Source organism: Gymnoscopelus microlampas (genome assembly GCF_963454915.1).
Source record: "Gymnoscopelus microlampas genome assembly, chromosome: 1".
NCBI classification, from domain to species: Eukaryota; Metazoa; Chordata; class Actinopteri; order Myctophiformes; family Myctophidae; genus Gymnoscopelus; species Gymnoscopelus microlampas.
The window spans coordinates 25483262-25509542 of record NC_139962.1 but is presented as its reverse complement, the minus strand read 5'-3'; the positions used below and the strand labels follow the sequence as shown (position 1 = coordinate 25509542).

The 26281-nt window shown below is 43.3% G+C and overlaps 1 protein-coding gene across 1 annotated transcript in view; it reads left to right on the top strand.

The window, feature by feature from the left end:
- igdcc3 (immunoglobulin superfamily, DCC subclass, member 3) overlaps positions 1 to 6294 on the top strand; it is a gene marked incomplete at both ends in the record, with an annotated part of 68242 nt that extends 61948 nt beyond the window's left edge. The window contains 6 exons of the mRNA XM_084056386.1: positions 1071 to 1235; positions 2530 to 2718; positions 3649 to 3753; positions 4431 to 4566; positions 5179 to 5392; positions 6157 to 6294. Of these exons, the coding sequence (XP_083912512.1) occupies positions 1071 to 1235; positions 2530 to 2718; positions 3649 to 3753; positions 4431 to 4566; positions 5179 to 5392; positions 6157 to 6294 (947 nt within the window). The remainder of the gene's footprint in view (positions 1 to 1070; positions 1236 to 2529; positions 2719 to 3648; positions 3754 to 4430; positions 4567 to 5178; positions 5393 to 6156) is intronic.
- Positions 6295 to 26281: the final 19987 nt, after the last annotated feature.

Genomic DNA, 26281 nt, shown 5'->3' with positions numbered 1-26281 from the left:
GTTCAGCGCAGCCATAAAAGTGGCTTTTAATTGATAATTGAACGAGACTAAATTTTATGGTGCCATGTTAATGTTTATCCGCCCAGGGTGTGAAAGCAGCTGAATATGTGCGATTGCTATCAGTGTGGCGTTAGCCTTTTCTTGATGTGAGTGCATGTGTGTGTGAATGATGTGTATTTATGGCTGTGTGTGTGTGTGTGTGTGTGTGTGTGTGTGTGTGTGTGTGTGTGTGTGTGTGTGTGTGTGTGTGTGTGTGTGTGTGTGTGTGTGTGTGTGTGTGTGTGTGTGTGTGGTGCATGCATCCTGCCAGAGCAGTAACAATCTCCGATTCGCCGCGTCCCAGCTGCCGTTCACCTCTCACTAGTACTATCAGATGGATAATTAAGGCCCCCAGGGGCCAACCAATAGGATCTGCTTTAATTACCTTCCAAGAATGGCACGGCCCAATGGATTCAGAGTAGAAACGTGATAGTGTTTTTTGGGTGCGTGTTTCTATATTAAGGGCTATACCAGTGTATCACCCTCACCCATCCCCCCTTAGCATCCACGTTTTACCCCACTGTATTTCCACGTACCTTGCATCACGCCTACAGTTCAACCAGGCTAGGTTATATTAGCCATTACCCACTGCAGTGGTTCTCAAAGTGGGGTCTGGGGACCTCCAGGGGTCCTTGAGGGCGTGCCAGGCGATCCCCAGTAAAATGAATTTAATATTAACCACTTTAACATTATATACATCGGACATTTGAAAATAGGCGGGTGCCTGACATGACAACGTTTGAGAGCCACTGACCCACTGACAGCAGAAATATATATTTAACCATAATGTCAAACAACAGCCGTAATAAACATAAAGACGATGACAGAATGTATTTATTGTTTCTCCCATATTCTTTCGGTTCTAACCCCCCCCCCCCACCCCAACCTGTTTTGCCTTCTCTTTTCTTCCCTCCTGATCTCCTCCTATCTGCTCCCTCCCACCCTTCACCCATGCTTTCTTTCTTTTTTTGCCTCCCTCCTCCTCCATGTTCTCTCCTCCATTCCATACCCTCTCTCTCCCTGCATCTCAGACCCGCTGGAAATGGAGTACCAGGAGGCAGTCAGCAAGGTGACCCTGCAGCAGGTTGTGGGCGATCTGGATTCTTCTACCAGCTACACCTTCTATGTGAAGGCCTACACCTCCCGCGGGGCCAGCAAGCCATCTGACAGCTCCACCAAGAGCACCCTTGGGGAGGGTGAGTTCTAGTTCAACCGATTTATCGGTCTGGCCGATGTACCGGCCACTATTGTTTGACTTCTTTGATGACATCAGTTTCGGCAATTTTGCAGCGGATCATTAAAGATGAAAATGTGTACGCTTTTTTCTTTCTTTCTTTTTTTTAGCTGATGTACTGTACAAGCTCTCTCAACGCGTCGCAATGCGATGCATTCTGAGCTTGTAGATCAGCTATTTTTGTAATTTTGGAATACGGCTTGTATTCCAAAATACAAGCTGTATTCCATTTAATTCTTCTCAAATAGAAACTGTAATCAAATCCAACATTTTTAAATAAATTAGAATACGTTTTTGACAAAATATTGTTAAGAAATATTTGGGATCGATATCAGACATAAAAATATGGCGAGTTATACATATAGTAAGTTCTGCACAGAGCGAGTTCTGTCTCTGTCATTCTCTCTCTCTTTAACACACACACACACCACTGGTACAAACAAACTCAGTCGTTAGGCTCTTGCGTGATTGCACAATTACCTATTTATTCAAACACTCACGCTCAATACACAGAGGCATACAAGCTCACAATGTGGAAACCTAATTGGCATTTCCCGAGAATGAAAAAAAATTATGTAGGATTTTTAATTGTAGAGAATCTATCAAAACAACAGTTGTTATACAGCTTGTGCAGTTCTAACTCCACTCCATTGGCTTAATTAGACTAAATTGGAATTGGACGCAAATCCAATTAAATTACATTTCTGTGTAGTGCTTAATTAAATTACCTCCGTGCTACCTTACCATTGTCATAATTTCAGAAATGATGAAAAAGGATTAGGAGTGTATCAGATGTATGATAGTGTTTTCAGTAACACTTAAAATGAGCACCACTTCATTAAACTGAACAGCCATCTGATGGCACTATTGTCATGAACAGTGAGTCAGTATTCCATCATTTACAAGATGTCTATACAGCACTTTTGTTATTTATTATTTATTAAATAATATTTGACCAAAAAGATGCTTTGGGATCGCTGTAAAATAAATTAAGTATTGCACAAGACATGATTCAGATTTATCTCTCAGATACAGACCAAATAGTAATCACATTCACCGTTAATGGCTCCTGGTGGTTGGCTAATAGCTAACCACTTAAGCCCTATTTTATACTTCGGCTATTCGAAAATAGCCGATCTACAAGCTCACAATTTGGCATCCATTGTTACGTATGTCCTCATTAGGACCACAGATATGCTCTAAAAGTTTGAAAAACATATGATTAATTTAATGTGGTTAATTGTGTTGTGTTGCAGTGCCAGCACCCCCCTCACTCTTCACCAAGGTGTTAAACAGCAGTGTGGTGAGAGCCACATGGGAGCCTTCCTCTAAGATGGGCCAGCATCAGGGTTTCAGGCTGTACTACAGGAGGGCTCACGCACCCCTCTTCACCGGACCCTTCACCTTCCCACGCAACGCCACGCACTACAACATCACTCAGCTGGGTGAGGGACCATACTCACCTGATACTGACCATGACACTGACATGATACTGACCACGATACTGACAAGATAAAGACCATGACACTGACATGATACTGACCATGATACTGACAAGATATAGACCATGACACTGACATTATACTGACAAGATATAGACCATGACACTGACATGATACTGACAAGATAAAGACCATGACACTGACATGATACTGACCATGATACTGACAAGATAAAGACCATAACACTGACATGATACTGACCTGATACTGACAAGATAAAGACCATGGTACTGACATGATACTGACCTGATACTGACAAGATAAAGACCATGATACTGACCATGATATACTGACATGATACTGACCAGATACTGACCATGATACTGACCTGATACTGACCATGATACTGACCTGATACTGACCTGATACTGACCATGATATTGACAAGATAAAAACCATGATACTGACCATGATACTGTCATGGTACTGTCATGATACTGACCATGATACTGACCATGATACTGACCATGATACTGACATGATACTGACCTCCTAAGTACGTATTGTTGTTCAGCATGCCCAAAATAGGTACACCAGATTGGAAGTGGTTAATTCTGTCTGTAGGTTTTGTAAATATTTAACCAATGAAAAGTATTAACAACAGCTTTTCCTGAGCAGTATCCTCTTCGGACATACAAGGTTTACAAGGTCAAATCTGGAGGGTTAATTTAATTTAAATGAGATTTAGCTGCATGCTGTAGACCTGCTTCTCATGGAAATGGTTCCAGTATACTGTATTTATGTACTTGTTTCAATTCATGTCTTTATCTGTAATATAGATATGTATCTTACATTGCTCTTACATTGTAAATTCCAAAACAACACGTTTGATATTTTATCGTCATCTAAAAGTGTCTTTTCTCTTCTTTCTAGATGCAACATTGGTCTATGAGATAAAGCTACTTGCATTCAACCAACATGGAGATGGCAACGCCACCATGCGATTCGTGTCACTTAGGGAGGCAGTGGAGAAATCAGGTGACTTTCTGCCGTGGCCACGCATTGTCACACTGTGCCCCAGAGCATGAAAGATTAAACATTCTCCCATCGTGAACCAGATGTGTCATCCATTACCTTGAGCAAAGTCAAACTGACCACTGACCATACAGTCTTTATACTGTACCAGTGGTTAACATTTTCATGTCAAGGCTCCCAACTTGATATGCATTTGGCCACAGACCCCCATCTGAAAACGTTTAGTGCCAGGGACCCCCATAAAAGAAGATTTGTGTTAATCTTTTGTTTTAAAGATTATTAAAACAAGTTTTTAAAAAATTGCCAGCAAATGCTAAGGCAATATTCTGTCGACTCCAATTCTGTGATCACTTAGTTTTTTTTTGTGCACAACACTGTCGTTGACATATCTGTTATCTGCTATAAAGAGACAAAATAAGTGATCACAGACGGAAAAGTGTCAGCCATGTTTGTGAAAACGGCTGATATTAGCTACACGCACACACGCACGCACACACGCACGCACGCGCGCGCGCACACACACACACACACACACACACACACACACACACACACACACACACACAGAATGGGTAGGGAAGGGGGGTGGTCACCCTCACCTTCACCCTTTACACGCCTCCTCATACAGTATGCATCTAGTGTGTGTTTTTTGGTGAAGTGTTCTTTATCTCCCCATGCAGTGTTGAACACCCCATGCGACTGTGTGAAAGACGAACACAGCAAGACCTCCACCACAGGTATCATCATCGGCATTCACATTGGAGTCACCTGCATCGTCTTCTGTGTGCTGTTCCTTATCTTCAGCTACAGAGGCAGGTGTGTATGGAGGCCACCCAGCTCCTATGCTGTTCCCCACCGCAACCTTTCACCCCGATGGAACCAAACCAACATGCAAAATGTTTTGTTTATTTCATTATTTTATTTTATTTAGTTAAGATAAGATAAGATAGGATAAGATAAGATAAGATAAGATAAGACCTTTATTGATCCCGCAATTCAGCATCACAACAGTTAGGATACAGCAGGGTGAAGACATCACACACAAAAAAAACGCCATCAATATTGAATAAAAGTATCCAACATGTTTTGTTTATTGCTTTATTTTGTTTAACCTTTAAGGCAGGCAATTAAGAACACACAACATTCAGGTTAAAAACAAAGCAGTATTATAAATCACGGTAAATAAAACATTTATGAAATCGATAAACAAAATACTGCATAGTACAAGATGAAATGTTCCTTTAACTCTGAGAGAGTACAAATGTACATTCAGTACAGTCTCATGGTTACACATGCATAAGTGAACTCTGAGGATATGACTGCGTATGTTGTGACTGCAGCAGTCTAAACTCTGCTGCGTGTGTGTGTGTGTGTGTGTGTGTGTGTGTGTGTGTGTGTGTCGTCCTCATGCCCATGCGTGATGTGCAGGTTAATGATGTGCAAGAAGGTTCAGGCCACCCCCCAAGCAGGGCGTAGTGTGGCGATGGAGTCCTCTTCCTCTTCCCAGGGGGCCTCTGTGCTGAACGGGGCTGCCAGGGCAGAGATGGGGGTCAATGGCAGCGCAGCGGGAAAGACCGCCGTGGACAACAACGAGCTCGAGAGACTCTTCACTGCCCCGACCCGCACACAGGACGCATACATGGTGAGTCAGGAGTCCCTGCAGCAGAGAGACCATGAGGCACAACACATTCTCACGCCTAATTCACCACTAAATGCTGAGGGAAAATATCACATACTGTATGTGCAAATGTACAGTGAAAAATACCCCAATACAATATACTGTACAACAATGCGCTTGGTCAGGACGCCCTGGCATCACTTTTTAACACATCTGAGTACCCCTTTAGCGTTGTTTGTCAGTATAGGGTAGTCCTATAGACTTATACAAAATGGCATTGAGGGATGCTGCCAGGTAGTTGATACTGGAATGAGGATGTGTGATTGAGAACAAGCCAATGTTGCCATTAAAAGCATTGAAAACAAGTTAAAGCTGGGTGAGTGCCCACACCAAGCGGCACAAAGCACACTTCTGGCCGATGCAACGCCGTCCGAGTATAATAGCGAAAATAGCAGATCTACAAGCTGACATGCAACACACTGTTAGCTTGTACATCGGCTGTTTTAGCTGTTTGTCGTACGATGAATACTAGTATTTAGGGCTTAAATGGTTAATGAAAATAGGTTATGATGCCCCCAGAGAGACAGTATGATATATGTGTAACCCTAACCCTATAGTGTGTGTGTGTGTGTGTGTGTGTGTGTGTGTGTGTGTGTGTGTGTGTGTGTGTGTGTGTGTGTGTGTGTGTGTGTGTGTGTGTGTGTGTGTGTGTGTGTGTGTGTGTGTGTGTGTGTGTGTGTGTGTGTGTGTGTGTGTGCGCGCGCGCGTGCGTGCATGTGCATTTTCAGTCAGAGAACTCCTACGCTCCAAACGACACCCAGCTGTCTACGATACCGCTAGACGAGTTCAGCTCGGAGCGGGAAGCAGAGACACGCTTCCAGGAGCCCCCTCCTGCCGCCGCAGCGGGCCGGCAGGACCACGGCTAACTCTGTATGAAGGCCAGTTCCACTGAGACTCTTCTCTCACTCAGGTCGACAAGTGTTTTTTTTCCTTTCAGAGTAATTTTACCTTTTTTTGTGCAAAGATTTTTTTATTGGTACGTTAAGGAGTTCTAGGAGATCTAGGACTGGATATTGGGGTGTTCTTTGGCCTGGGGTTTGGAAAGCACTATCTTTTGATGGGACAGCTATGTTTAGATTGGCAGGCCATTGAAGTGTTGGTTTTTACAGTTTGGTACTTTGCTCATTTTCTGGTTGCCGGCAGCACACAGAATAGAGGCCCAGAATGTCCTTCATATATAGTACTGATTTTATTTTTATCTTTTTTTTTTTCAATAGATATATATATATAGATATATATATCTACTACTATATCAAAGTGGTTATAAGTTATTGGTCTTATTTCTACTTTTCTGTGGATGTCAAAGACTCCAGCTGCCTACTTTCAGCCTACCAATGATTCCACCATCTCATCTACAGAAGACTAAGGCCTTCTTCCAGGGATTTGATATATTCTGTCTCAGGACTTTGTTTTTCAGCGATATCAGCATTTGTTTGTTTGTTTTTTTGGTTTTATTAGTTCTCGGCCTTCATGCAGGCACTAGACTTGGCTATGTGAACCTTAGGATTCAACAAAAACCTACCTCAGCCGGAATGAATGTGTCGTGTGGGAAGCCTTTTGGATCTGTACCTTCCCCTGTGTTCACTTGTTTTACATGTAGAGGGATCGATTGGTTAGAAAATTACAAGATCAGACACCGCACTACCTCAGATGTCAAGAAATCTTCTCACTCCTCTCCTACTTTCTCAAAGCAAAATGAAAAGAAAAGAAATGAAAAGAAAAGAAAAAAAAGAATCCAACATAAAGCACTTCCAAACGCTGAAGTTAATGTTCTACCTCAAGATAACAATGTTGTTATTGTTGTTGTTGTTGTTTGTCTGTTTCTTGCAAAATGAAAATGTGTCCCTCTCCTTCTATGAGATCCAGGCTTCCCTCCGTTGATGCTTATGGTGTTTGTACATAAGTCAGTACCTCAAGTTGACAGACTGACATTATTGTATGAATTCTACTTGTAAAGACATTTTATAGTGTTCCATGGTAGTTTTTAAAGGTTTTCTTTTTCTTTCCAAAATATCAGATTGTTTTTGTTTGTTTTTTGTTTTCATTCTTAGTTGCCTCAGTTAAATTAAATGATTGTTAGAGATGCACTGCGCCGCTAATAATATTTTCAGGACTGTATACTGCTACGTGAGATATGCTACATATTGTTCTATTGGACAGGCGAGGTGAAGTAAAATAATATACATACATCATATATGTATTTACGAAACAAAGCTATGTTTGAATTCTGTGTGCATGTGTTCTTTGTATAGTATATGTGCATGTTTTTCGGTGGGTGTTTGTGTGCCAGTGTGTTTGTTTTGAGTGAAAGAGTGTCTTCATCTACATATGTGATGTATGTACAAAATAGAAAAAGCACAAATGTATCAAAATGTTATAAAACATTGAACACTACTAATGTTAGTGTAATGCTCTCATGCGGGATTACTGAATATTAATTGGCAACAGTGTGTTTCTAATCAAATTTGTGGATGTTTCACGATTTAAGTTGCCTGCCAGTCACTCCTAGTTTATACTTTGTCTCACGACGGATTCGCTCTCTGACAATAATTGATTTTCGTTGAGCGTCACCATTATGCGGCGAAGTATAGAATTAGGCTTAAGCCTCCGGCTCTGTTAGTGACTTATTTTTTTCCCCATCATATCTCCTCATCTGACTCTTTTGTGAAGGCATAGCCTTCTGCTTCCTGGTGCCCAGAGGAATTGACAGTTGAGATTAGGGCTGATAAAAGCCCCCTGTCTACACAGTGAAATCCTCAGTGTTCATTTAACCATTTGTAACTCAGAGAGTATCCAATGTAACCAAATGGACCCTTATGGGTCCATTTGGTTACATTCATATACTCTGAGCTAAATGAAACACAGGGTATTTTAGTGTCTGTCATTATCCTCCTTCCCAAAATCCTTAACTGCTGCTGTTCAGTCTTCTCACTCCAGTTCACACTGACTAATGATACATAAGCTTCAGGAATATACCACACACACACACACACACACACACACACACACACACACACACACACACACACACACACACACACACACACACACACACACACACACACACAGTCTGTGTTTGTGTGTGTTGTGAGCAGTCACATGCAACTGTTCTTGTGATGCACAGTGTTGGGCAAGTCACTCAGGAAGTGTAATAAGTTACTCTTTACTTATTACTCATTTAAAAAGTAATAATAATTCATTTCACTTATTACTTGGTATCAAAAGTAATAAGTTACGGTACTCATTACATTCTCTTTCGCTACCCCGAAAAGGCATATGTTGTACAATACAACTGTTTAGCCAGCTCTTTTTAGAACTGAATCCACTTTATTGGAACAAAATTAACCTCACAGGTGAATCACCAATCATCCGAACAGCACAAACTGCAACCAGATGAGATACAATATATGGACAATTATAATCCTTACCCTACTCGTTACTGGGGAAAGTAATAAAATTAGAGTAATATATTACTTAGTTATAAGTTACTGCCCAACACGTTGCATTAAGGTAACCTACCTCAGTCCTGTTTATGGCCGTGCTCTCAGGTCATTGTCCCCCATGCTGAAGCACCCTCCCTGGGTGTCTTTTGTGCAGTACCATGGAGGAATACACATATCTATCCAGCCAGGTAGACAGTCACATCCTCCATGTTCTTTTAAAGGGACTACACCATGAATTTGAACTTTTTCTTCTTTTTTTGGTCTCCCCTACCTCTCTTCTATCCCCAAAAATACCCCAGTTTGAACACTCTCGTTCAGCATATCTGGGGTTTTCTGTAAATTGGTCTCAAAACAGGCCAAACTGATTTTCAGTTCCAAAAAAACCTTCTTTTAAAAAAAAAAACTTTTCCACACAGAACCAGGAGATAACATGCATGCATACAAACTGGCTCAATTAGCGCCCCGTGCCAAACAGGACAATGTGGTATTGCAGGTGAAAGTGCTTTATAAGCCAGAGAGAAGTTAGTTGGAATGAGTATATCTGAGGCTCGATTTAGGCTCAAACCTTTTGAAAAACGTTTGAGGGACATAAACAATATGATATTAAATGTTATTATTATTTTTTTAATTCATGGTGTAGATCCTTTAACTCTGAGAAAGTGTACAAAAAAAGAAGAAAATGGGTGAATTGTTTTGCACCGTCAGAGTTGAATTAACACTGAGGATGTTACTGTGTAGACACTAGACAGTCAAACTGATAGATACAGGCTCTCATTCTGTATACAGTATGTTGACAGTGAAAGGATACTTAGAAGACGAGTCAGACAGACACGCACGCGCACACACACTCATACAGATGAATGGAAAACGTATTAAGACCTCTCTTGTGCATTAACTTTTATTTTCTTGGATGGATGTGATTGTAGAAAAGTATTTCAAAATAATCAGACTTTTTTTTCGTACTTTGTTTTGCCTTAATTGTTTTGCAATCTGCTGTATGTTTGCTGTGGGCTGTTGGGTACACTAAGCGCTCACCACATGTTTTGCAAATTACCTGGGAAGTTTCAAGTTTTTATCTGCATGTAAGAGAGTATACAAATGGAACAAAAACTCTGAGTTAAATGAACACTGATTTCACTGTGTACTTGCTTACCTGCGACTGCTGTGTTCGATTTGGCTTCTCAGCTTGTCTTCTCCATTCCTCACTTGCTGTTGGCTGCTCATTCTGCCTTCAAACCTCTCTACCACAGTGCTTCTCAGAGTGAGGTCCGGGGACCTCCAGGGGTCCTCTAGGGGGTTCCAGGGAGTCCCCAGCAAAATGAATTAATATAGCATCCAAATCAGTTTAACCACTTTAACCCTATACACATTGACTATTTGAAAATAGCCGATCGAACATTTTTAAAACATTTTAAGCCAAATACATATTAATTTGGATTAATTTTGACACAGTCTGAGATCCACTGCTCTATCCCACCACCTGTTGCTGCCTTCAGTCAGATGAAAGACTAATGAAACTTGGTAGATTAAGGAAATATTTGGTGAGCAACGCTTGTGTGTCTGTAATTGTCGGGACAGAATTGTCCCGTCAGTTATCAGTTAAGGGTACACTGTCTGAATGCACCTAACATTCCAGTGGAGACGAGGATCTCCAGTAGTGGAAGAAGTACTCATGTTTTACTCAAGTAGCAATATTCACAAAGTAAAAGTCCTGTATTCAGAACTTGATTAAAAGTACAAAACTGTTGGCATCAAAAGATACTTACAGTACCAAAGTAAAAGTACAGCAAATTCAAAAATAGACGATCTGAGTTTGTAGATAGATTATTTTCGATTTAGGGCTTAATTGGTTAATGTATGTTTTGTAATAATAATAATCTAAATCTACAAAGTAACTGGTAACTAAAGCTGTCAAAGAATTGTAGTGGGGTAAAAAGTACAATATTTGGCTCTGAGATTACAGTGGAGCAGAAGTTTGATGTAAATATAAATACTTGAGTAAATTAAATGTACCTCAAAATTGTACTTAAGAACAGCACTTGAGTAAATGTACTTAGTTACTTTCCACCGCTGAGTATCTCCCCACAGCAACGACCAGCTACAGTATGTCTCTGTGTACAGTACCATGCAGTAGAAACCATGGGTAACGCAGTTTTCCCTGTATGCTGCGTCGCACACATTTTACATTTTTCAAAGACCATCTGAGACCTTTTTTTTGCTTTTACGTTTGCTAGTTTATTTGTTTGCATGCCGATTGTTCGTCTCCAATATTTGTTCCCCCCTCCCCCCTTGTCTCTAAACTCATTTCTTCTACTTAATTGTACACATTGGTATTTACTATTCTGTACAAGTGTTAGAAAAACAATAATGGTATATTTGTCAAACTAGCATAAGATAATCCCTGATTTAAATGTTTTTTCAACATGTGTATTTATTAACTGCCAGTATGATATTTGTTCTTAGGGCTTCTTCAAAACCTTACTCAATGTTTTCACTTTCTGTGGAAAAGGAATCTCACAAGGGAAACAAGAGGCGTGCGTTTCTACTTTCCCCTCCTGTGTCCTCCTTTGCTCCTCCTTGGCTGTAATTTAAGGGTTAATCGCCTCTTGCCAGGAATTGCCCACATATTATCCTGGTCGGATGTGACAGGCTTTAATGCCGTTTAACCTGATTCATTGAGAAGGTGATGCGGTGCAAGATCATGTTTACATGATTACATTTTGATAGGTCAGGTTCTAGTCGTCCAGTGCAGATCAGAGCTTTGCCCTCCGCGACGTTAATGGGTTTCGGTCAAAGGCCTTTCCTCTCACGGACGGACTGATGACTCCCATCTTCAGAAACGGTGACTCCCCATGCCGACACTACTGATAATGGAAATAGGACCTTATATCGCTTGTTGTTTTACAGTGTTGAGAACCCCTACCTCATCTAAAACCTACTTTCCTCGTGTGAGAATCCTGACAATTTTGTTTTTGTTGCTGTCGGGCTAGAAAACCTTGCATCTTCATATTTCAAAATGTATGTGTTTGTTTTTGCACAGATTATTGCCCTACTTCATCGTACAAGAGTGTCAAGCAAAAGTACCGAAAACAGACGATCTGCAAGCTCACAGTGCATGTTTAGCTTGTAGATCTGCTATTTCTTTCTTTTTTTTTATCGATTTTAGAAAAAAGTTAGAAAATTGTACCCATTGGAACACAGGTTTTTTTTTCTCCTGAAAAGTAACAGTTTTGGATATACAGTTCGTGGAAGGTTTCCACCCGACAGCAACGTTTGGCTTCTTTGGACAGGGAGAGTGTGTGTTCAGGGACGCTCTGATGCTCATGTAATATTTGTCTCTGCAGGCCACACAAGGCCTTTGGTGCTGCTCTACTAGAGTTCATGTATTTCTTATAATGATCTTCCTACCTTGCATTCTGCTCTGTGCCCTGCTGTTCAGGCCATGGTTGAGAGGGAGGGATGCCGCCTTTGTTGCCCAGCTAACTTAGAAAAGAATGTTTGTGAGCAAATAGGGGGGACAGGAGGGATCAGGACATTTCAGCTGCAAACTACAATCCACACACAGTAAAATGACTCTGAAAGTGTAAGACTTTAAGATGTAAATTATACCACAATAACCCTGGTGCCTCTATTTTGGGCATATAGTACTTTGAAAATATTGTACATTTTGAAAATTTAAAAAAATTGCAGTTCTACGAGCTTACAATGCATCACGATGCGACATGGTATGTGAGTTTGTAGATGAGCTATTTTCGCTAGGATTTTACTGTTCATTTGACCTGGTTTTTTTTCTGGCACACACACACACACACACACACACACACACACACACACCTAAATTGTTTGTCACAACTGAGCTCAATGCCGTCTCTAGGTCATGAGGGATGTGAGGATGCTTTAATAGCAGTCAAGTCACTGAAAGGCTTGATACTGTAAATAAACATGGTTATCCTGATGGGAGCTTTGCAGGTTTCTAATCTTAGTGTGTGATTTTTGAAGATTTGCTCATAATGTTATTAATTACTCTCAGGTCTATGACAAAATAAAGACGGCATCCTTCCTCAGCCGATTGGTTTGGGTACGCTATTGTTTACCACTGAATACTGTGCCATTCCTTGGCTTGACTTGTTTAAGGCTGCGCATTTTGTCCATGTTCAAACAGTAGAAGACAAACCGAACAATTTATTAAAGGACAAGATAAGCCTGATTTATACTTGGCCGCGTGCCGGCGTCACACACCGAAAATAGCCGATCTGTGTGCTATTCCGGTGTGCCACACCAGTGCTGACACCAACTATAAATGATAAGCCATATGCTTAGACGAGTTACAGTCACTTACTATCATTGCATTCATGACTGTCGTGTGTAACAACACACTATAACTATAATGATTGACTTCAGCCGAGGGGGTCTGAGGGGATTTTCTGCTGTGGTTTCTCTGAAAGCCCCGAGGCCAGCCAGTGCTCTTGCTTTGAAATATCCTCTACAATATGTTATATTGATCACTGTGGCACCAAATGACTATACGATATGATTGTCAATTGATTACATCTCCAATGCATTTATCTCTCTGATGTTCTTCTTCTAAGACCCCGATGACTGTATGTGTCAAATAATGCTGATTTGAAAGATTTTTCCAAGTAATTTATACTCTTGTCAAAATGGTGATTTAATGTAATTGTACTTTAATGTTTGAGATCAGTATTATATTTATATACCTCTGTCAAGAAATCAGATTGGATCCAATGTATTTAAGAGTAGTAGACACAGAGAAAAGCCTAGATCAGCATGACTTACGAAAAAGCTAACGTGTTATTTTAGCTGAAATGAAAAGTGTTAGTTAATCCTTATTGGACTTGTGATGGTAACACTGTGATATTTAGCCAAAATATGGCAAATAATATTGTGATCTCAATATGGTGCTATTGATGGTTCTGTCTCACATTGTTAGTCAATCTGTTTGATAGTGTGTATTGATTTTGAAAAAAAGAAAAGAAAAGGCTATATATGACCTGTTGGTTGAAAAATCTTAAATCTGGCTTAGCCCTCAACGTGGCTTGATGGTCACTTCATCCTCATCATGTTCCAAGTTCCACCCAGTCATCCTGACATGTGGCGTGTGATTCAGTCAGTCCTGTTAACGTCAGCAGTGACACAGCGAGGCCACTGGAAGGACATCTTCTGTTTAGAAACTCCTGTATGTAGGTGTTATTAACTCTTGTCCTTGTCCTGTGTGGTTGCCTTCCTAGCACAAAATGAACATTAGTTGTGCTTAGTAAAAAAAAGAAAGAAAAAGGTCTACAGGTTATGTAAAAAAAACACAGAGCGCTCTCACTTGCTCCTACCCCGTTCATCTCTGGGATTTAAGGTTGTACTGAAGTATTGTAAGACTAGAAGAGCTCACTGGAGACTGGTTTTACCTATTACACCGCTGTTTCTCAGCGCCGGGTCCGGGGACCACCAGGGGACCAAATGGACCCTTATAGGCCTGTCAGAGTAAGGGTCCATTTGGTACACACTCACAAGAGTAACCTGTAAGGGTCCATTTGGACCCCCGGTGGTCCCTGAAACCGACATTAAGAAACTGTATTAAAATGTATTGTGTTCAGACCAGTGATAGTATTACACACGGACACACTCACACGCACACGCACACACACACACACACACACACACACACACACACACACACACACACACACACACACACACACACACACAGGCCCTTACCTTCAACATCACTCTTAGGTCCTGATTAGAAATACTAAATATAATTTAAAATCAGATGCCATCTCTTTAATTAACCCACTGATTTGTTTTAAAATCCTATTAGTTTGAATCTTGACAGGCCAATAAATCACCTGCTAGCCTCAACACAGGGCATGGGAGAGTCTCTCTACCACCTACCACCCGGCACAATTCTGAGTCATATTTGAACTCTGCCAGTACCCTTACTGTAAGGGTACTTACAGGTACATTTTTACACTCAGAGTTAAATGAACACTCAGGATTTTGCTGTTAAGTATTAGTAATAGATGTACTATTACAAATACAATAACTACTATGCAGTTATTAGTTTATTTTTTTATCATTTAAAGTACTACTTCAACCCACCTATCGTCATATAATTGGTCCTCACTAATGCTAATGCTAATTATAAATTGGTACCGTTTCTGTCTACTCAGTCTGTGTCTCAGAGGACGGCTATGGACAGTTCAGAAACTTGCCTACCAGTGACATCACTGGTAGGCAGGTGTGGTCATTTCAAACAAGATTTCAAACTTCTTCCTTTTTTTTCTCCATTAATGCAGGAACAATGGCAAACTTTCCAGGAAGAGAAAAGCTGTAGTTTCCATTAGCTTGGAATTCCCATCGATGATGTCACTGGTAGGTAGGTTTCTGAACTGTCCACACTCCACAGCCCTCGTCTGAGACACAGACCGAGTAGACAGAAACGGTGCCATCTTATAATGAGCATTAGTGAGCAATTATATGAAAATTAGGTTGAAAATGGGTGAAGTGGTCCTTTAAGGGTAGAATGTGGTGCTGACCTAAACCAAAAACCGTATATCCAGTGCTCATGAAGCCAGTTCTGTAGATTAACTGTTCCTATACTATATGTCGGGGGGGGGGGGGGGGGGGGGCACACAGAGATTTAAAGAGAAAGGGGGTGGGGGGGGGTCTCAATTTGTGACTTTGCGTAGGTTTGACAGAAGGACTCGGACAAGAGGGGGCAGAAATAGCCACTAGCCTATGGAGAGAACTAAAGAGAGCACAAACCTGTATAGTCAGCTCAGTCGCTCGATCACACATCTGTCTGTCTGTCTGTCTGTCTGTCTGTTTATCTATCCGTCTGTCTGCCCGTCTGCTGAGGTCAGTGCCTCTCTGCTTCTACTGTATGTGTTCACAATCCAATTCAGGTCAATAGAAAATGATTTTAAGAGTTCTCAGCAGTGGTGGACAGTTACTAAGTACATTTACTTGAGTACTGTACTTGAGTACAGTTGTTGATTTTTGTTTTGTTATTATTACTATTATTTTTAAAGCTCATGACTTTCACTCCACTACATTTCAAATAGAAATATTGTACTTTTGACTCCACTACATTTCTAGGAAGGGACTCTTGGGACCCAAACCCAAAAATGCATTATTAAAAACTAAATGTACTTCGTAATTTGTACTTTTGAATGCTTGAGTATTTAATTGAGTACATACTTTGTCCACCACTGTCAATAGGAAATTCTCAGAGCATTGTCAGGGATTGCTACTGTACTGTATTATGTCCACAAATCTTTTAGTTTCTATACACTTATCTGTTCGTTTTCCTCAAGACCAAGGCTTTGTTGTTGGTCGAGATTATAACTGTATACATATCCACATATACTGTATGTACTGTATGTGTGTATGTATAAGTGTACAAAGGCAAAAATAGACAATTTTTAGAGATTGGTATTGTTTTAGGGTTCATTGTGCAACACTGATTAAAGAAAAAAACAACAACAATGATAATAAACTAGATCTAGAAATAATAAAAATGTCTCTTGTCTTAATTGTGTGTGTGTGTGTGTGGGGGGTGGGCGGGTTTGCTAATTAATATTTAACTTATAAAGTCAATGTATAGTCTATTGCATTTCAGCCTAGAATAGAATAACTACACAAGAAAGAGTTGTGTTTGTGTGCTCAATATAAAGAAAATGATCATCATCGCAACATCAAAGATATTATTCAGCTTGTTTTCAGGGTTTTATTCATTTACACAGATATAAAGGATGATTTTGTTTAGAAAATGTTCAAGTGTAGCAGTGAGAAGCTGTATTGCTCGGTGTAAGGTTGGTGGTGTACAACATGTATATTAATTGTCAATGGCAACTGGCCAGGTGCAATGTTTTCAGTAAAACCATGTTGTTGGAATGGATCAATTTCTTCCTCCTTTTTTTCCAGTGTGTGCATATGTGACGGTGGCCAGGTTGTCACATGTAACTTGCCACTTCTTTTTAGAATGCTGACACTCTTTACTTTGTCTCAATAATAAATAAATAACAATACACATTAAACTCACAACAATAAAATATCAGTTGCACGGTAAAGTGCGGGGTGCGTAATTACTGTGAGAATAATACTGTTTGTTAGGTACTGCAAGACTACGCCACCTTTTTATTTAAGAGGTAGGGTCCTCTGTAACACTCTTTCTTAGGCTATTCACAGGTTCGAGTTTACCCAGGTAAGTACAATACTTTTAAATGAGAACAACACTTCAACACATATCCCTTGGAGAAAGCTGGACGGAAACAGGTTTGTATAAAAAGGTAATCTATTTTATTAAGCTAATACAGTGGCGTCTATAAGCCATAAAATATTGAAAAGCATAAACAAAATATAACACTAATTCTAAAACCTCAACCTCCTAATGCGCCCACTAACTAACTAAAATACAGGAATACAGACAATCACCAAACACTAAAAACAGACAGGGCTTGTGCAAACTATAGCAAATAAATAATGAATTTAGCGTTAAAGTGCCAACTATTACTGAAGCAGTAAAGTGCCAAGTGCCAATTCAATTGCTATATGTCATATACTCATCACGGTTCAATGCAAAAGGTGGGAATGTCCTTATATGGGGTTTAACTGGAGCGGGGGTTTAGGCCAGGAATCACTGTCTCTTCTTGTCTTCGTGCGTATTGCCTGCAATCATAGAAACTAGAACCAGTTCATCTGTTCAGGTATATTTCACATATGAGGTTTAGGACCGTGGGTTTATAAAGGTAACGTTGCATAGAAGGACACTTACTCGCCCGCCAGACTGTACGTCTGGCTTTGAGGGTGTGGAGCGCGCAACGTTATCGCCACTGGACCTCTCCTCCGTTCCTTGGTTCGTCTGTCTGTCCTCCCCGTCTCTGCTGCTACTGCGCCGTCTGCTCACCGTCCGCTGCTGGTGGCTTGGTACGTGCCGCGATCACTGTATTCCCCACCTCTGCTCCGTGGTATGTCTGCTCCTCCTGTGCACAACCGTCCCTTCTGGCTGTCACTTCCACACTGCCCTGTATGCCTGTCTCTCTGCTGTCCAAGTGGCTCGCGCTCACTTTTGAATAAGGTGGGCCACACCCTACTCCGCCCTCATTCGCTCTGCCACCAGCGTGACCTGGGGACATTGGCCGTCCGCTGTCACAAGGCCAATGTCACACAGCCTATAGGGGAGTCCAATGTCAAGTGGCTCGGGGACCGGGGGGAAATACATTGTCAACCATAAAACATGCAGTGCAGAAATATAGTTAAGAGAATGATGTTTTTAAGTGCGTAATACAGGTTTTTCATCATCAATAAAAAATGTTACAATTTGGTTTCACCCCCCTGCTTTGACCCTGTCACATCCCCCCCCACTTTTCCGTTGCCAGTCCCTGCAACTGTCCCTAATCATGTCCATACCTCTGGGGTGGCTGGCCTATATTTGCTCTTCCCGAGCGCCGTGGCTCATCTGGTGCTCTCGGGACGGAGAGAAACCCATAATACTGCGGCGTTGTTGCTTCTACCTGCTCGGGCTGCACTACAGCTGGGGGGTCCTCGTGGGGCGACCTGGGGGCTACACACACTTTCAACGCATTTCTATGTATGGTCTTTTCTCGCCCCCCCTTCTCGGGTCTGACTCGGTACACCAACCCCGTAGCTCCCACCTGTTCCATCACTGCGTAAGGCTCGGGGTCCCACCACGTACTCAATTTCCCCTGGCCATCTCTCTTCCTATTTCGAATCCACACTCTCTCTCCTGGAAATAGGGGTGTAATACCGGCCCTACGGTCATAAACCTGCTTTCTCCTCTTGGCCGTTTCTCCCATCCTCTCCCCTGCGGTCCTATAAGCTGTCGCCATTCTCTGTTGGTGGTCCTGTACCCAGCCACCCACTCCCATGCGCTCTTGCGCTGACTGCACTCCTAACTGGACATCTATAGGGCGCCTCAAATGTCGGCCAAACATTAAGTAGGCGGGGGCATAACCCGTAGCACTATGGATCGTGTTGTTATAAGCATGAACTAACTCGGGTAAGTGCTCATTCCATCTTCCTTGTTTATCAGTGTCTAGTGATCGCAACATGTTCAGTAATGTCTGATTAAATCGTTCCACTCCACCGTTCCCAGCCGGGTGGTACGGAGTGGTGCGACTTTTTGCAATACCATAAGTCTGACATAAATGGTGCATTAACTCGGACTCGAAGTTGGGGCCTCGATCTGAGTGGAACCGGGCCGGACAGCCGAACGGCTGGATAATATGCGTCCATAACGCACGGACAGTGGTGTGCGCAGTCTGGTCTCGGGTGGCAATAGCCCAACTATAACGGGTGAATAAGTCAGTAGCTACCAGAATGTTTTGCCACGCATCAGCAGGCCTACCTAATGTGAGGAAATCAATGGCTATTACTTCTAGTGGATATGAGACTTCAAAGGGTTGTAAGGGGGCCCGAGGCTCTGACCTGTTCCTCTGCAGGCTGCAGGCGACACAACCCTGTTGTAACTGACGCACCGCTCCCTCCATGCCTGGCCAATAGAACCGACGTCGCAGCTGGGCCAAGGTCCTCTCCAACCCAGCATGCGCCGCGGCCGTGTGGATTCCTCTCCATACCTCCTCTCTGCGTGAACCTGGACAAATGATCTGTGAGTATTGTTCTTTGGTATAAGGATCGGTCACCTTCCTATATAACACATGATTTCGTATAATCAGTTTGTTCCACTGGCGTAACAGTTGCCGCGCTCCCCGAGTCCAATTCTTCCTCTCCACCATATTAGGGGCTCTCCCCCGTTCCACGCACCTCTTCACCACCTGCACATCTGGATCCCGATCCTGCGTCTCTCTCCACTCATCCTCCCGGGCTGCTGGCGTCGATTGTACAGCCGCCACATCTACAGGCTGCACTGGGAACCGCGATAGGGCATCAGCGTTGGCGTTGTTTTTGCCCGGTCGATACTTGATGTCGAAAGTAAACGACGCAAGTTGAGCAGCCCACCGTTGTTCCACAGCTCCCAATCTAGCCGTTTGGAGATGCGCAACAGGGTTATTGTCCGTGAATATTGTGAATCGAGCGCCAGTGAGATAATCTTTAAACTTCTCGGTCACGGCCCATTTAAGGGCCAAAAGCTCCAATTTGAACGAGCTATAATTTGCGTCATTCTGCTCGGTCGGGTGGAGACTGCGGCTTGCATAAGCTATTACACGTTCGTGACCGTCTTGGACCTGGGCTAGAACCGCTCCCAACCCACGGCCACTCGCATCAGTGTAAACCACAAAAGGCTGTGTATAATCCGCATACGCTAACACCGGGGCTTGTGTGAGGGCACTCTTTAACGCATCAAACGCCCGCTGGCACTCCGAAGTCCACTCGACTTTACACTGGTGGGATTTTACGTCATTTGGGATTCCTATCAATAAGTTGTTTAAGGGTCGTGCTATAGCAGCAAAAGAGGACACGAAACGCCTATAGTAACCCGCTAGACCTAGAAACGCGCGGACCTCGCGGACCGTTGAGGGTGGTGTCCAGTCCCGCACTGCCACCACTTTCTCCGGATCGGGCCGCACTCCCTCTTTGTCCACGACATGGCCCAGAAATTGCACTTCCCTCCGCAGAAGTTTGCATTTGTCTAACCGCAGCTTCAGTCCATGTCTCCACAGGCGTTGGAAGACGAGCTCGAGGTGCTGTAGATGAGAGGAGAAGTCAGGTGAATATACTATAATGTCATCAAGATATACCAGCAAGGATTCTGTCACCTGACCACTCAGACACTGCTGCATCAGCCTCTGGAACGTCGCGGGCGCATTACAAAGCCCGAACGGCATGCGTTGAAACTCGAACAGGCCCAGCGGGGTCGTAAAGGCGGTCTTCTCCCGGTCCCGGGGATCCATTCCTACTTGCCAATACCCGCTGGCCAGGTCTAACGTGGAGAACCATTGCGCCTTCGTCAGGCTGGTGAGCGTCTCTTCTATCCTGGGTAGGGGGAAGGCGTCCTTGTGCGTCACGGCGTTAAGTTTCCTGTAGTCGACGCAGAACCTCCAGCTGCCATCTTTCTTCTTGACCAGTACGATAGGTGCCGCCCACGGACTGCAACTCTCCTTGATGACTCCCTTCTCCAGCATCTCATTCAGGAGGGTCTTCATCTCCCGGTACATGGAGGGCGGCAACGGCCGGTGTCGCTCTCGTATGGGTGCCGCGTCTCCGGTCGGTATCTGGTGTTGCACGACGTCCGTCCGTCCGAAATCCTCGTCATGGATGGCGAACACCTTCTTCCACCGACACAACATCTCGTGTAACTCTCTCTTCTGCGCCTCCGGCAGGTCATCACGCTCCGTCAACACTTCCATCTCTTCGGGCAGGGTCTTCAGTGGTCCATCATCTTCCACACTGATTACGGCCACTTCCACCTCTCCGTCGGTCCCCAGGGACAGGCTCAGGTCCCTGCCGCCTCGGACATCCGCTTCTTCCACCGGGTACAGCCTCCCCAGCTTCTGGTGGCGGTCCAGGACCAGACTATATGCGTGTGGGTTGCACACTCGTATGGGAACACGTCCGTGGCGCACCGTGACGAGGGCACGGGCCACTCCCAAATCTTTTCCATCCGGCAAGGCTTCCATCAAGGCCTCGTAGTCCGCTCCATTTGGTCCTCTCCAAGCGCGGCCCCAGATCATCACTTCACTCTGCGCGGGGATTCGAATCTTCCGCCGGCCGACCGGCCACACATAACCGATGGACCCATCTTCGTTCGTCACTGCCTCCACCCTCCTACAGGTGGCGAATGCGTCCTTCCACAGCGTCCTTCCCTGCTGACATGGAAACACAGGCCTCCCAGGCCATTTAAAGAGGGCATGCCATACAGCGTTCACGACATTCATCCCAATAATCAGCGGTTGAGTACAATGTTCATCTTTCACGATTACAACTCCTCTCCCTGGGATCTTCATTCCCTCCAGCTCTAGGTCCAATATGGCATAGCCAGTGTACGGTAAGTCAAGACCATTAGCGGCGCGTAATTTAAAAACAAGGGGCCCATTTCCCAACGTTAGGTGTGAGAATTTTTCCTCAAATAAGCTTTGCTGCATTAATGTGACTTGTGACCCAGTATCCAGTAACCCCCTTAAGTGGACTCCTCCCATAGTGATCCCAATAGTCGGACAGTCCCCAATAAACACTTCATTAGCCCTTGATCTGGCGAGTGCGCGCTGCACCCCTGTCTCCCGGACCTCGGCGACAGGGCGTACTAGTTTAAATGATTGGGGTCAGATTTACAAAAGCGAGCAATGTGCCCAGACTGCCTACAGCTCCTACAGATCGGCCTACCTCCCTCATCCCACTCGTTGCGTTGGTACGGCTCCCGGCGTCGTTCAGATGGAGGCGAACCGCGAGGTCGTGTATCGGTGGTGTTGGGTCGAAGGAGCGGTCTGATCTCTTTCATGAGCTCCTGCGTAAACCCCTGCATTTGCGATTTGACGTCTTCCATAATCTCCTGTTTCAGTTTCTCTCTCCATTCAGATTCCTGTGAGGGTGTTGGGATAGAGACAGGTTTAACAGCATGGCACAAGATTTCAGCAGTCCCTTCTCTTCTATGTTCAGTGTCTAGTAGGAAGGCCTCATTTTTTAGGGCGGCGAAGTCTTCTGTGGGGTTTCGACGGGCATATATTCTTAAGGCTTGACCCAGAGGGCCTTCAGACAGTCCTACAAGTAACTGCTCTCGCAGAATGGCATCGGAGGGAGCGGTGTCTGGGTCGAGCCGCCGCAGCCCGCAGAACAACTCTCTAAGCCTCAAAATATAAGCCTGCACACTTTCGCCTGCGCGTTGCGCACAGCCATAGAACAAGGCACGAGCTTGGGAAGCAGAAACAGATGTTTTATACAACGTGTCTAAACATTTAAAGACTTTGGCCACTGTATTGCGATCTTCCTTGTCAATTACACTAATTTGTCGCTTAGCTTCCTCAGTAAGGGTCTGTACTACAAAAGCAACTTTTTTCTCCTCTGTTAAATCCTGAGTGCCCAATAATCCTTTAATCTGTTCTCTCCATTCCCTGTATTTCTCCTCACCTTCTATGCCCGAAAACTTAGGTAGCCACGGTGCCCCTGGATACACTGGCATCATCATCATTACTTTCTTGATTCAACCAAACAAAACAAAACAAAAAGCAGCAAAACAGCAAAATTTCAATACAGTTTCTCTTAGGGATTTTGTGTTGTTCTCTACCCAGTCCTGCCGCGCTACGCCAAATATGTGACGGTGGCCAGGTTGTCACATGTAACTTGCCACTTCTTTTTAGAATGCTGACACTCTTTACTTTGTCTCAATAATAAATAAATAACAATACACATTAAACTCACAACAATAAAATATCAGTTGCACGGTAAAGTGCGGGGTGCGTAATTACTGTGAGAATAATACTGTTTGTTAGGTACTGCAAGACTACGCCACCTTTTTATTTAAGAGGTAGGGTCCTCTGTAACACTCTTTCTTAGGCTATTCACAGGTTCGAGTTTACCCAGGTAAGTACAATACTTTTAAATGAGAACAACACTTCAACACATATCCCTTGGAGAAAGCTGGACGGAAACAGGTTTGTATAAAAAGGTAATCTATTTTATTAAGCTAATACAGTGGCGTCTATAAGCCATAAAATATTGAAAAGCATAAACAAAATATAACACTAATTCTAAAACCTCAACCTCCTAATGCGCCCACTAACTAACTAAAATACAGGAATACAGACAATCACCAAACACTAAAAACAGACAGGGCTTGTGCAAACTATAGCAAATAAATAATGAATTTAGCGTTAAAGTGCCAACTATTACTGAAGCAGTAAAGTGCCAAGTGCCAATTCAATTGCTATATGTCATATACTCATCACGGTTCAATGCAAAAGGTGGGAATGTCCTTATATGGGGTTTAACTGGAGCGGGGGTTTAGGCCAGGAATCACTGTCTCTTCTTGTCTTCGTGCGTATTGCCTGCAATCATAGAAACTAGAACCAGTTCATCTGTTCAGGTATATTTCACATATGAGGTTTAGGACCGTGGGTTTATAAAGGTAACGTTGCATAGAAGGACACTTACTCGCCCGCCAGACTGTACGTCTGGCTTTGAGGGTGTGGAGCGCGCAACGTTATCGCCACTGGACCTCTCCTCCGTTCCTTGGTTCGTCTGTCTGTCCTCCCCGTCTCTGCTGCTACTGCGCCGTCTGCTCACCGTCCGCTGCTGGTGGCTTGGTACGTGCCGCGATCACTGTATTCCCCACCTCTGCTCCGTGGTATGTCTGCTCCTCCTGTGCACAACCGTCCCTTCTGGCTGTCACTTCCACACTGCCCTGTATGCCTGTCTCTCTGCTGTCCAAGTGGCTCGCGCTCACTTTTGAATAAGGTGGGCCACACCCTACTCCGCCCTCATTCGCTCTGCCACCAGCGTGACCTGGGGACATTGGCCGTCCGCTGTCACAAGGCCAATGTCACACAGCCTATAGGGGAGTCCAATGTCAAGTGGCTCGGGGACCGGGGGGAAATACATTGTCAACCATAAAACATGCAGTGCAGAAATATAGTTAAGAGAATGATGTTTTTAAGTGCGTAATACAGGTTTTTCATCATCAATAAAAAATGTTACAATTTGGTTTCACCCCCCTGCTTTGACCCTGTCACACATACATAGGCTATTTATTGTATGGGTTCTATGTTAGCAGCAAATCTAAGGCAGAAAGACCCTCAAAAACTGTACACTTCAGTACTTGTTTACTTATGGCGAGTCATATCGTCATCGCAATATTCAACAATGTTACTGCATATCGCATGTTTTCCTGATATCACGCAGTCCTAGTTAGTGTGTTTGTCAGATGCAGGCGGTCAGTGTGATCTACACTTGGCCTTGTGTCTCATGTCTTCTAAACTAATGTCTGGCCCATTATCACAGGGACTAGAGTATTGAGCCGGAGGCACATAGCTCCTAGTCGATGGAGACTGGTGCCGGATTCCTAATCATCGTTGATCCTGGTAGATGATTGGTCCATGCAACTGGAAGTTCAATAGGAATCAACCTCTCCTCTCTCTCTCTCTGTCTCCGTCTCTGCCTCTCTTTATCTCTTTCTTCTCCTATAAGATATCAGTCTCTCTCTTCCTCTAGCTCTCCCATGGCTCCTTTTACCTCCCACACTTATATTTCTCTCTCTCTCTCTCTCTCTCTCTCTCTCTCTGTCCTCCTCCATGCCTCGCTCACTTTTTTTCTTTTCTTTTTTAAGTGAAAGTGGTTAAGTGTGTCTGTAGGTTTTTATAAATATTGAACCAATGATGAAAAGTTTTAATAAATAAGAGCTTGTGAATAAATAATAACTATATTGGATCATTGGAACACAGTTTCTGCAACAGCGACCATAATGGCTTGTTTGTAGATTATTGTTATGTTGTGTATAGTGTGGGTTTAGGGGTTATTCAGATCAGGTGTTTGTCACTTCCAGCCAGTGTTTAGCCTGTTGAACTGACAATAAATCGCATATTAAATGTGCACACAATTAAATGTGTATGAATCCCCAAACACACTTTTTTCATCCGTTAATCATAGTGATTTTAAAGATAATAACTTACAAGTCTTATCATGCAAATGATGGTCTTATATTTTTAGATGAGGATTTGTATTTCTTATTTTTTGCAACAGTGTTGTTTGACACATGGTGGATCTTTGGATGTCATGTGAACTACTAGATGAAGTATACATTATAATATCGTTGATGTCAGGCAGAAATCAGCTATCTCCATTTTTCTACTTTTTATTGATTACTGATTAATAAATCAGTGCTATTGAACACCCTTCACGTCTGTGTGTGGGTTTTACAAATATTGAACCAATGAAAAGTATTAAAACATCTCCACATGGTCAAAAGCTCCTCCTCTGCATATTCATACCCTGGGTGACTATTGAATATGGCATACTTGAGTGCTGCTCATTAAAATTCACTCTACCAACAGACGCCTCACCATAGTTTGCATGTTTGTGTCCATGCACTGTTTACAGTACTGTATGTATACTGTATGTATTTCTGTTGGCAGAAGGGCTGATTGCACTGTGGTGATACATCATCTGGTCTGATATGAAATCAAAGAATAGCAGAGATCTAACTCACCTCTAGGACAACCCATTTCCATAACTTCTCTGCTCTCTCTACGAATCTCTCTCCTTCTTTCTCTGTCTCTCTGTCTCTCTGTCTATCTCTCTCACGCACGCACGCACGCACGCACGCGCACACACACACACACACACACACACACACACACACACACACACACACACACACACACACACACACACACACACACACACACACACACACACACACACACACACACACACACACACACACACACACACACAGAAGAGGCCAGACTGGCCACATAAAGCAGTG